Here is a 13078-nt window from a genome sequence, read left to right on the forward strand (position 1 = left end):
GACATGTGGGATCCTCCCGGACCGGGGCACGAACCCACGTCCCCCGCATCGGCAGGCGGACTGTCAACCACTGCGCCACCAGGGGAGCCCCTGTTACTTTTTAAAAATTTTATTTATTTTTGGCTGTGTTGGGTCTTCGTTGTTGCGTGTGGGCTTTCTCTAGTTGTGGGGAGCAGAGGCTACTCTTCCTTGCATGTGGTGGCTGCTCTTGTTGTGGAGCATGGGCTGTAGGTGCACAGGCTTCAGTAGTTGTGGCACACGGGCTCAGTAGTTGTGGCTTGTGGGCTTAGTTGCTCCGCGGCATGTGGGATCTTCCTGTACCAGGGCTCGAACCCATGTCCCCTGCATTGGTAGGCAGATTCTTAACCCCTGTGCCACCAGGGAAGTCCCTGTTTCACTGTTTTAGAAATTATCTATTTCTTTTCAACCAGACTGTAACTTCCTTGAGGTCAAGGACTGTATTTTGTTTATCATTATATTCCCTTTCAGGAGGGCGTGGTAGAGAACAGTCAGTTGAATGAATGATAGCGTGAATATGAACTAGAATTCTCACTATAGGCATTTAACATTGGAGAATGAATCTGCAGTGTATTTTTCTCTGACATTAGTCTCATGTGGATTGACAGCTTTCCTGGGCCAGTCTTCCATGAAGGCTTCTTTCTTCTTGTGATGCTGTTATCTTCAACTGTGGCCTCCATGGTTGCCAAAGAAATGGAAGAGAGGATTGAAGAATCACGAGATGTTTTTAAGGGGTAGTTGTAGAAGTGGCTTACGTGGATGGCTCCAGCCTGACAGCAAGGAGGTCTGGAAAATGCCATCCATCTGTGTCTTAGTCTATTCTGGCTACTGTAACAAAATGCTATAGAATTGGTGGTTCATAAACAGTAGAAATTGATTTCTCACAGTTCTGGGGGCTGGGAAGTCCAAAATCAAGGCACCAGCAGATTTGGTGTATGGTAAGGGCCTGCTACCTGGTTCATAGACTGCCATCTTTTTGCTGTGACCTCACGTGATGGAAAGGGAAAAGGAGGTCTCTTTTTTTTTTTTAATATATTTTTTTATTTTTTTGCTGCACGGCTTGCGGGATCTTAGTTCCCCTGACCAGGGATTGAACCTGGGCCCCCAGCAGTGAACCTCCTAATCACTGGACTGCCCGGGAATTCCCAGGAGGTCTCTAATCCCATTCATGAGGGCTCCACCCTCATGACCTAATCACCCCAAAAGCCCCACCTCCAAATTTCATCATATTGGGGATAAAATTTCAAAATATGAATTTTTGGGGAAGACACAGACATTCAGTCTATAGCATCCTGTGTGCCTAGGAAAAAGACCACTGAATATTTATAAGTGAATCTACCATAATCTTCTCTTTGGTTCACCTGTTTTATTTTTCACATCTAAAGAACAATATGTAACTCCTTCCCCCACACATTCCTCTTAAGAGAAACAGCCCCAGCTTCCATCAGTTGCTGCATCCAGATCAAATCCAGGATCTGATGCCCATTAGTTCCTACTAGGTCCAAATGTGACTTCTTTCGGATGGGTACCTGTGAACTTAAAAGACACGTTTTTTGCCTCGCATCGCAAGTCACACCCCACATACAATGGTGGAGCAGGCAGTTGTCTCTCCCATGGGTATTTACCTTTCTAGTTTCTAGTAATTTGGAATGTTTACTCTCACTCTCTACATACTCATTTCCTTATGTCAAGTTCTGGAAGTAAAATTAATAATTAGATGACTGTTGGTAAGCACAATCAAAGAAAATAGCATTAAATGTTTTTTTGTGTATAATTTCATCCAGGTTATGATCAAGCCCTTTCCCCTTCTGGAATATAGAGTATGACTTTCTAGTAAAGAGAATGATATGCTTTGTTTGACAGTGGTGGATAAATTCTGACAAAAACATCTTCCTTTTTATAGGCTTCATGCAGACTTCTGTTGGATTTATTATTCCCAAGATTATAGTTTATCAAGCCCTAGTATGATTTAGCCTCTTGTTAAAACTTAGGAGGCACTATAGTTATATACTTGTAAGTCATCTCGGAATAGTTCTGGAATGACATTTGAGATGCATAATATTTTCTTATCTAGAAAGTGGTATTTCTTAATCTTGTCTTTGAAATTTTGGGAATTCAGCTTTGTTTTTGCTGCTTTGGGTGGTGACATTAAAATTTAACAATGTCTTTGTCTTTCATAAACACCTCTCTCTCATTCGTTCTCTCCCTTACCACCCACCCCACTACCACCACCAATTTCATCTTCACAGCAGGCCTGTGAAATAGTCACAGTTTTCTTTCACAGTTGAGAAAACAGATGCAGAGAAGTAGAAATACAGTGAATTAACTCTCAGAACTGAGCCTTGAACCTGGATATTCTGAATTCGTGTATTGGGTTATATGTATTCCTTTGCTCTGTTATATTTAAAGCATTTTTTTTTTAAACCAGAGGCACAAGTAGAACTCTGATTCATGAATTTGCCAGTGGTTCTTCCTTTTTGTGTAACCTTTAGTCATAATATGCCCGTAAGATTATGTCATTTTTTAAAAATGACAACTTTATTGAGATACAATTCACATCCATTTTAAAGTATACAGGGCTTCCCTGGTGGCGCAGTGGTTGAGAATCTGCCTGCAGGTGCAGGGGACACAAGTTCGTGCCCCAGTCCGGGAAGATCCCACATGCCGCGGAGCGGCTGGGCCCATGTGCCATGGCCGCTGAGCCTGTGCGTCCAGAGCCTGTGCTCCGCAACGGGAGAGACCACAACAGCGAGAGGCCCTCATACCACAGATAAAGAAAGAGGGAGAGAGAGAGAGAGAGAGAGGGAGGGAGGGAGGAAGGAAGGAAGGAATTGGCTATTTTGAATAATGCTGTTAGGAACATTCATGTCCAAGTTTTTGTGTGGACATAAGTTTTCATTTCTCTTGGTTATATAGTCAGGAGGGGAATTTCTGGATTATATATAATAGTAACTCTATGTTTAACCTTTTGAGGAACTGCTAGACTGTTTTCCAAACTAGCTGCACTATTTTACATTCTGTCAGTTTCTTATTGTTTGAACCCATCCTTTTGTAATCCAGTGAAATCTGTCTGTATCCTTTTAGTTTACCTGCCTCTAGTGCCAAGGTTTCCTATCCCTGACTTACAGGAGGACATAATTGCCCAAATCAAGGCTAACAATGGGCTGTGAAAGGTACAAAATTAGCTGATAACACATTTTCCTCCCCCAGAATTTTTTGTTTGGTAGATATGTCTTTAAGTACATTTTCTCCATTTCTATTTATGAGTACATACTCTTTGTACTGAGTTGGCACTGTAGTAAATAGAAAGTGAAAAAGCATAGTTCTTACTTGAAAGGCCATTATGGTATATTTTACAATTTTGCTCCAGGGCTTTTTTTTTTTAGTTCTCTAGCTAAATTTGTTACTCTCTGGCTCTAATAAAATGAAGACTGATAAATTAGATTCCTCAGTGCTCTCGTTTTCTTTATATGGATTACTGTTAGGAGACCATAGACTGTTTTAAATTCATTTCTTTGATCGCAAAGAGGGTCTTTGGGTGAGCTAAGCATAGATTCATCACTATTGGAAAATTACATTATTATCTGACCTTATGTAAATATTGTCATCTTCCGGGGGGGGGGGACAGCACATTTATATTATAGCAAGAGCCTGTATTTTGTCATTTGTGAAATTATGGCAGTAGATAAACTAGAAAGTTGAATTTTTCTTATCTTTAGGCTTGCAGTTTCCAGTCAAAACGTGTTTTCCAGCATTATTCCATCAGCGCATTTTTCTCCTATGCCTTTCAGTGAGGTTATGTCATACATTTGTAATACAATTAAATTCTCTTGTCACAGTATGTATACCATCCTGGAATTCCTTGACCTCCTGGTTGGTTTTGGTATCTTTTATCATACAGAAGTTTTGAATTTTTGTAAAATCAGTCTATTTTCTTCTTTATGGCTTTTGAATTTAATATCATGCTTAGTAACGGTTTATCTACCTCAAAGTTCTTTGTTTTTTTCTTTTTTCTTCATATGCTTCTGTAATTTTGTTTCTAAATTTAGAGGGTTTTTTAAAAATTATTTATTTATTTTTAGCTGTGTTGGGTCTTCATTGGTGTGCTCAGGCTTTCTCTAGTTGCAGAGAGCAGGGGCTACTCTTCATTGCGGTGCACAGGCTTCTTGTTCCAGCGGCTTCTCTTGTTGTGGAGCATGGGCTCTAGGCACGTCGGCTTCAGTAGTTGTGGTGCACAGACCTCAGTAGTTGTGGCTCGCGGGCTCAGTAGTTGTGGCTCACAGGCTTAGTTGCTCTGTAGCATGTGGGATCTTCCTGGACCAGAGCTCGAACCCATGTCCCCTGCATTGGCAGGTAGATTCTTAACCACTGCACCACCAGGGAAGTCCTGGCAGGTAGATTCTTAACCACTGCACCACCAGGGAAGTCCTGGCAGGTAGATTCTTAACCACTGCACCACCAGGGAAGTCCTGGCAGGTAGATTCTTAACCACTGCACCACCAGGGAAGTCCCTAGAGGGTTCTTTTTTAATGCCCCTTTTTTCTTTATCTTTATTGGTACCTATGAAAATTAAGGCAGCATTATATAATAAGTCGATATGCCATAAGCAAATAACCAAGAGTATTTGGTTTTATTTATTTTGTCATGTTTTCTCATGAGGAGTGGCTGTCCATGAGAAATTGTATGGGCCTTGTATTTAACTTGTATTTATTATTAACCTTGTCTGAATTGTTAAATTTAATCATATTAAATAGCTATATTCCCACTGGATATGTTTATTTAAAATTGTTTAGCAAAGTTTCTGCCTCTGTGAGTTCTTACTCTTTATACTGGTTGGCAGTACTCTTTGTCAGCTTGAAATATTTTTTAAGTATTCATAATTTGTATGGCTAAGCACACTAAGCATACTTCTATTATAACTAGTAATTCTAATCAGAAAACTCTAAAATCAGATTCTTTGTCATCTTAAAAAAAAAACAGGGAAGGGCTTCCCTGGTGGCGCAGTGGTTGAGAGTCCACCTGCCGATGCAGGGGACATGGGTTCATGCCCCAGTCCCGGAAGATCCCACATGCCGCGGAGCGGCTGGGCCCGTGAGCCATGGCTGCTGAGCCTGCGCGTCCGGAGCCTGTGCTCCATAACAGGAGAGGCCACAGCAGTGAGAGGCCCGAGTACGGGGAAAAAAAAAAAAATGGGGAAAACTTAGTAGTATTAACCAATGATCTTTCATTAATGGATTCTTAAACTGTTTCAATGAAAATGCTTTTACCTTAGAAAGAATTAGAGAAGGTGAAAATATGGGGAAAAAACAGAATAGTGTAAAGAATATTTTTTAGATTACTGGTAACCTGATTAGAATTTATTTTTATTTTTGGCATGTAAGTAATTTGAATATAAATATATTTCTGTTAAATAAATGATTAGATGATAGTGAGATTGCCATACTTACTGTTTGAGAATAAAACTGTGTGTCTGGTAAAATTTTAAACTAACCAGTTTGTATCCAAGTTTGGATACCTTATCCTGGTAAACATTCTGTGTTGAGTAAAAATCCTGGTAAACCTTTTATTTTACCTTGAATCTGAAAAACACTTTTTTCATTTAAAAAAATAGAGAGCCTCATGTGAAAAACAAGTACATCTCTAACTCTAAAATATAATAGGGATTAATAAAAATAAATCTAAAGGAAACAAAAGGAAAGTTACCCTGTACTTTATTCGTTAATATTAGGCTGCCACTTGAGTAGCTAAGATGATTTTAAAAACAGATCAAGACACTGATGCTTTTGTATAATTTTTTTACAGGTGAAAAAAGCCAAGATGCAGGAATCAGGAGAGCAAACTTTAAGGTATACAGAGTTGAATTTCTTTTTAATGACCTACTTATAATTGTTTTTACATGCTGATTAGTATATGGGCATGATTTGGGTTGACTACCCTCTTTTTGGTTTTTAGCATCAGTCTTTACGTTGTGATATTATTTGGTTTAAGGTGAAAATTTTCCTCTAAAATTTTGTCCTTGAAAACTTTCCTCTAAAAGTTTTTCCTCTAAAAGTTTGTGCTGATTTTTTTCATTTATTCATTATTTATTCAACAATATATACCAATCTCATGGTATCTCTCAGATCCTGTGATATGTGGAAGAGACACAATGGTGAATATTCTTCCGTCAGATGTACAGTATACATAATAGGGAAGACAGAAATAAGGAAAATCCAAGGTGTTAATCATTAATTACCAAATGGATATGGGACACCTTAGTCATTAGCTCGGCTCCCCTTGTAGAAAAGAGGCAGCTTCTTTGCATGTCATGTTCTGGCTTCCACAACACCATGATTTTCAGTTGTCCACAGTTCTTACCTTTTGTTGTTTGTCTGCCAACCATATGAATTGGTAACTGCATCACCTCTAACGTCTTAATTTTAAGAATCCTGCTCTTATACCACCACACACACTTTCGTTCCAGCTTATTTATTCTATTGTCACACTAGCCCTGTGTCTTATACACTTCCAATTAAATGATCTGTCATATTTTCACTACCAAGCATTGACCCTTCCCCCAAAAAAGACTTCAGTAACTCTCCATTTTCCCCTTTTCCCAGCTCCTGGCAACCATCATTCTGCTTTTTGTCTGTGATTTTGAGTACTCTTAAGTACCTCTTATTAGTGCAATCATAAGTTATTTGTCTTTCTGTGACTTGCTTATTTCATTTAGCATAATGTCTTCATGGTTTATCCATGTTGTAGCATGTGTGAGAATTTCCTTCCTTTTTAAGGCTGAATAATACTTCACTGTATGTCTATTCCACACTTTGTTTATCCATTCTTTAGTTGGTTGTGTTAATTATTGACAGGAGTTCTATTGAATGAGAATGAAATATTTGTGGCACTTACTTTTGGAGTTTGGGTGTTTTTACTCTTTTTTGGAGGAGAGAAATTTTATTTTGGAGCATTTTTTTTAATATACACACATTGTTAAGTAAAATTTATGTTTATATAACAAAATAATTATATTTTGAGACAGTAATAATTTTTCTAGATACAATAACTTTAAATATTTTTTAAAGTGCTGGAGTTAATTCACTGTCTTGGTGCTGTTGTTTCTATTTAATCTCTAGATACTCAGTTGAATAGATAGGGGATTTTGCTATAAGATTATAGGACCATAGGATTTTAGGAACTGGTCCATTGTATGCCAGACCATACAAATATACCTTCTAAGATACAGGATCTAGAAATAGTCTTTCAACAGTGGGTATAACAGTGAACCCCAGACTTATTCAGGTACACATAGAAGACCAGTCATTGTAGTCAGAAATGTGAAGTTCTTGTCTGGGTTTATATACCTTTCTTCTTGGAATTCTATTTAATTAGGCATAAGATGGGGCTCAGAAGTCTGTATTTTTACCATTCAGGTAATTATAAGAAATAAGCCGGGCTTCCCTGGTGGCGCAGTGGTTGAGAGTCCGCCTGCCGATGTGGGGGACACAGGTTCGTGCCCCAGTCCGGGAAGAACCCACATGCCGCGGAGCGGCTGGGCCCGTGAGCCACGGCCGCTGAGCCTGCGCGTCCGGAGCCTGTGCTCCGCAACGGGAGAGGCCACAACAGTGAGAGGCCCGCGTACCGCAAAAAAATAAATAAATAAAAGAAATAAGCAAGCCATTTTGGGAAACAATGATGTAACTATTCAGTATGATTTCTTACCCTTACCGTCAATTCCCATAGTAAAATCTTGGTTAGTATATTAAGCGCTATTCCAGAAATACAGACAGTTGAGTAAATAGATTAAGATAAACTTCATCTGGGGATTTACCTTTAAAAATTAATTACATCTTAGGGAAAATTGTTTGAACATTGAGAATATACCCGGGGAAAAAAAAAACTTTATTATGCTTGAATATTAGAGGTCCATTCAGAAAAGATAATGAGAGCTTTAAGAATTTTGGTGCCGTGTACTTTTTTAAAATAAATAACATTGCTTTTTAAATTTTTTTTCTTTTTAAAACTACTCTTTCCAGATATGTGTAGTGTCTGGGACAGTGTCCTCCTTGTCTCCCTAGAGTGTAGAACAGCAAAGCAGATTTCTTGCTAGGGAACATGAATGTGGGAAGAATACCTGGGCTGGGGAGAAGTTGTATTGTAATAATACTAGCTACAGTTATATTGTACTTACTCTGTTCTAAGTACTTTTCATATATTAACTCATTAATTTCTATAACAACCCTAAAAGGTAGCTTCTATAATTATCCCTCATTGACAGTTGAAAAACTGGAGCACAAACAAGTTCAGTGACTTGCTTAAAGTCATAAAGCTAGTTTTGGCAAAGTGGAATATGAACTCAAGCAATCTGGTTCTAGAATCCACACTCTTAAGCACTGTGCTATACTGGTAGTTGAGGAAACATGTGGAGAGTGGAAAGTAAGGTAGAAGGAAGAGGGAGGACATTGTGAGGGATGAAAGTATAATCTCCAATTCAGAATTTCAGTGAGGATCTTCCCAACATTAAAGTGTCTAACATAATGACTTGTTCTCTCAGTTTACATGACTTATCTTTTACAATTTCTCTTAATTTGTCTTATAAGTTTTTTTAAAAAAAAGATGTTGCTAAATTTTGGGCATGATAACAAATAAAAATTTGTATATTTTTAATTGGGGGAAAGGAAATACAGTGGAATGCACCATTTTAAGGTTCAGAACCCCTTCTTGGAAGCAAGCATGTATGATTTGTAAAAACTTGTCAAGTGATTATGAGGACCACTGTCTGAAATCAAGCATCTTCCTACTTCCCTTTGGTACTTTGGAAATAAAGTGACAGCAGTTTTTGGTGTTGTGGAATTTTTCTTTTACCATGTGGTCTTCAGAGAAAATCCAGCTTGCCTGTGGCTTAGGTGGAATTTCTGAGTGATATAAAGATTGAAGTGATGGCGAAGAACAGTAGAATGCTGAGGGTCCTAGCCTGGCCCTAGCTCTTTAGGTAGCCACTAAAAACCAAGAATAAGTCATAAAGTAGACTTACCTTGCCTCTTACTTACCTAGGGAGAAAGGGTTTGATTTAATCACTTTTAGCAATGCAGCAGGTCAGTCAGGGGCTAATGTATTCCTTTTGGTTTTCCCAGTCAAGTCAGCAACTCCGAAGTCAATGATCAGAAACCCGAAACTTCAAGCCTTGCTTCAAACCTTACCATGTCGGAGGAAAGTAAGTACCATATTCTGTGCACCATGAAAGAGGCGTTCCTGTGACCAGGTGATGCTATTCTTTTATAATTGGTTTTCACTGATTGCCTTGTTTGTCTCAGAATATCCAGAATCCTTTCATTGCCTCGTTTGTGTGTTCATCCTTGTGCTCTCCTATAAGCCTTATTGACATACCAGCTAAGGAACAAAATCACCTGGAATTCACTCCCCAGGGATTGGTGATTGTGTTTTTGTTTCGAGGTTGGATGTTCTAAAGGTAATAAATAGTGCCTTACTCAAAATCAGAAAAGTTTGTGGGCCAACCTCTGACTGTTCCTCCAAGGGCCTTGATATTTTTCTACCTTCCTAATAACCAAATAATTCTACCTGTCCATCTAGCCCAAGATGGATACTGGGCCCTGAGGGAGATCCATCTCAGGGATCCACTTACCAACCCTTATTCCCTTGTAGAACAGTTATATTCATGCATTAGACAAAAATTTGTAGAATGTTCTTTTTTTTTTTCCTGTGGAGACATGAGCTTTCTCTGACATATCATGGTGGTATGCTCCATAGGGCAAATAGTCCTCCTTGAAATTAAATTAAATAAGAGCTTATGGAAAAAACCCGAACGAACTTTTTGGCCAACCCAATAGCTGTGCCCTTCCGTATTTTCCCACACACTTTAAAAGGATAAATTTGTGTAAGACACTTTCTGAAAAGACATTTGTTTGGGGGGTATATCTTAAGATGATTATGCTTAACCTTGTATAATTCCCATGTGTTAAAAAATGGTGTGCCTATTTAAAAAAAAATGGTATGTCTTGAGTTGTATATATTATTTCCTCAAAGATGCTGTTCCAGTTGTTCTCAAACTTTCAGCATACCTAAGAGTCATCTGGAGTGCTTGTTTGTAATGTAGAATTCTAGCCTCATCTTCAGTGATTATCATTCAGTAGACCTGAGGATGGGAATCTGCATTTTCAAGAAGATAGCTAATTCTGATACATATGGGAAACTGCTCTAATCAATGAAAAGTGTCTACTCTAATTTTTTTAATATCTCACTCATCCCCAAGAAAACGGCCTGTTCCTTATATACTTCAGGGCCCAGAGGTGAGTTGTCTTCTTGCTTCTTGAAAACCATTTCTCTTTTTTTCTCAAAAACTTTAGTTCCTTTGAAGTCTATATTTATGCCCCTCCCTTAGATTTCTTTTTACCTCAGACTGAACTCCTAGTCATTTTGCTCATTAAAGACTAGATCTTCTTTTTCTTCTCCATCCAGACTCTTACTATTCTTGGTAATTTCAACATCCATATAGATGACCTATCCAATACCCATAATGTCCTTCTTGTTCTCCTGTCCCTTTTTACTCAGCATAGATTCTATGGTTCTTTATTATAATTACTCCCTTACAAATACCTTCAATAATTTGGCCTCTTGTACTCTTCTTGCTAAACCCCAGTCATAATTTAATCCAGCTCTCCACCTTCTCTATAAGTGCATTCAAATAGCTGAACATTATTGGATGAATTATACACCTAGCTGACTATTTACTCACAGGGCCTCAAGTGGGCACCCTACTACATTTTACTCATGAGTTTTACCTTTTAATATTTCACACCACTTCTTTCCTCTCGAAGCACCCATACTCATTCACCTTTTTTCATGCTTAACTGATGACTCCTTCTCAAATAGAAGCTCTGTGTGACAGGAAGCTCCCTTGTTATGCTACCACCACCAAATCTTTAAAGCTACTTGTGTTTGTACCCATGTTATCTTGTTTCATTCTTATCAGAATTGGAAATAGTATTCTTGCTCCTGTCAAAGATAAAGCCTTTTATTTGTGCTTCATACCCTATCTGTTCTCACCTCCCTCAAGGACTTTCATACTTTGGTTATCCTAATACCATTCCTGCATCGTCATGTTCTTCTCTTCTTAATCCATCCTGTCAGTAAAGAGACATGATTCAGTACCTACCATCTTAAAACACAAAACCGTCCTTTGGGTCCACATCCCCCGCTAGATATAGACCTTCTCTTTGTTCCATGACCCATTGGAACCTCTGGAAAGAGTTGCCCTCACTTGCTTTCTCACCTCCCATTCGCCCTTCAGCCCTCTCAAATTTAGCTTCTGTCACCACTCTTCCAATTTTTTGGACCTTGCTTTTGTCAAGGTCATTAGTTACTTTCAGTAACTGAAAGTGCTAGTTCTAGTGGACGTTTCTCTCCTTGTATCCTGCCTCCCACTATTTTTTTCTCCCACCTTTCTCCTTTGCTGGCCTTCCCTCTACTACCTGAACTCTGAATGTTGGTGGGCCTCAGGGTTTGGTTCTAGTCTACCATCTTTGCTCTTTCTGCATCCTCTCATCTATTACTACATTACTTCAAATGTTTTATACATTGTTGACGAATTCCAAATTTGTATTTCTAGTCTGACTTCTCCCCTAATTTCATTTGTGAATCCAGCTGCCTACTTGACATCTACACTTAGATATTTAAAAGGAAAGTCATACTTAAAATGTGTGAAAGCTTTTTATTCCCTTAGCCCTCACCAAATCTTTTCTCTTCCCAAACTTCCCCATCTTTGGAAGTGGTTTCACTATCCCTCTAATTACTCAAGCTGAAAACCTAGAAATTATCCTGTATTCCCATTTTCCTCATTCCTTACATACAAATTCATCAGGATGTCGTGTTAGTTTTACCTTCAGGATATATTTCAAGGTTTTGCTTTATCTCCACTGCTTTTTTTTTTTTTAACCAGTACAAAGTTAAACACATCCAGATTTATTTACACGAAGCTAAAGAAATTTGGGTTCTATTTCCATTTTGTGTAATTTTATTCTGGGGTCTGGCTTTGTTGTGTAGCTGACATAGGTCATTGAAACTTGATTATCCCGCCTCACATGCAATTTTTTGTCACAAGGGAACAGAAAACTTGGGTATTTAGCGCACATACAACAATGATCTTAATACTTTTGCAATATAGTAGGAAGGCAGCTGTCCCACAGCTTGGCAAGGGGACAGAGAAGTTACAGATTGTAAGCAGATTATGCCTTGACTCTTTTTTAAAAAAATTATTTATTTTCTTTATTTATTTTGGCTTCAGTGAGTCTTAGTTACGGTACACGGGATCCTCCTTGAGGCATGCGGGATCTTTCATTGCGGCTCGTGGGCTCTTCGTTGTAGTGCACGGGCTTCTCTCTAGTTGTGGCGCGCGAGCTTTTCTTTCTCGTTGTGACGCGTGGGCTCTGTAGTTTGCGGCACGCGGGCTCTCTTGTTGAGGCGCACAAGCTCAGTAGTTGTGGTGCGTGGACTTAGTTGTCCGTGGCATGTGGGATCTTAGTTCCCCGACTAGGGATCAAACCCTCGTCCCCTGCATTGGAAGGCGGATTCCTCACCACTGGACCACCAGGGAAGTCCCTTGCCCTGACTCTTTATAAGCCTTTCATAGTTCCCAAGTACTGCAAAGATCAAGGCTCATTCATTCTCTAGAGAAGTAAAAATTGGCCTAGATCTCCCAGGATGTTTTGTGGACCTCTTCTAGAATTAAATTAAATCAGAGGAGGAGAAGGATTGGGGTTTTTGAATGTACTTGTCAGCAGAGAAGGAACCATTATGTAGAATTTCAAATGAACTTCCATTCTATGCAATGAATGCTAAGAATTTTAGATCTAATTGAGATCTCCTTCATTTTTGTCAAAGTGATTATGGATTAACATAATCTGCAAATTGCCATTAAGTATTTTCAAAGACTTTGAACAACGGCAGTGGACAAGATTCATGATAAACTCACACATGATGATTTATCGTACTGTTGGGCATGAATTGGCCCTGCATCTGATCTTGATCAGGGTTCCCTTTTGGGTCAGACACTCAGGGAACCCAG

The 13078-nt window shown here is 38.9% G+C and overlaps 1 protein-coding gene across 10 annotated transcripts in view; it reads left to right on the plus strand.

The window, feature by feature from the left end:
- The window catches only part of EYA3 (EYA transcriptional coactivator and phosphatase 3), a 107588-nt gene that overhangs the window by 42901 nt on the left and 51609 nt on the right, over nt 1–13078 (plus strand). For 7 of the 10 annotated variants that reach the window (XM_059036184.2, XM_067013801.1, XM_067013820.1 and 4 more), the window contains 2 exons: nt 5821–5864; nt 9132–9211. In XM_059036184.2, the coding sequence (XP_058892167.1) occupies nt 5821–5864; nt 9132–9211 (124 nt within the window). Of the gene's footprint in view, nt 1–626; nt 803–5820; nt 5865–9131; nt 9212–13078 lie in introns of those variants that run through there. The other 3 variants (XM_067013795.1, XM_067013814.1, XM_067013776.1) reach the window with 2 other exon arrangements.

Source organism: Kogia breviceps, chromosome 1 (genome assembly GCF_026419965.1).
Source record: "Kogia breviceps isolate mKogBre1 chromosome 1, mKogBre1 haplotype 1, whole genome shotgun sequence".
Lineage (NCBI taxonomy): Eukaryota > Metazoa > Chordata > Mammalia > Artiodactyla > Physeteridae > Kogia > Kogia breviceps.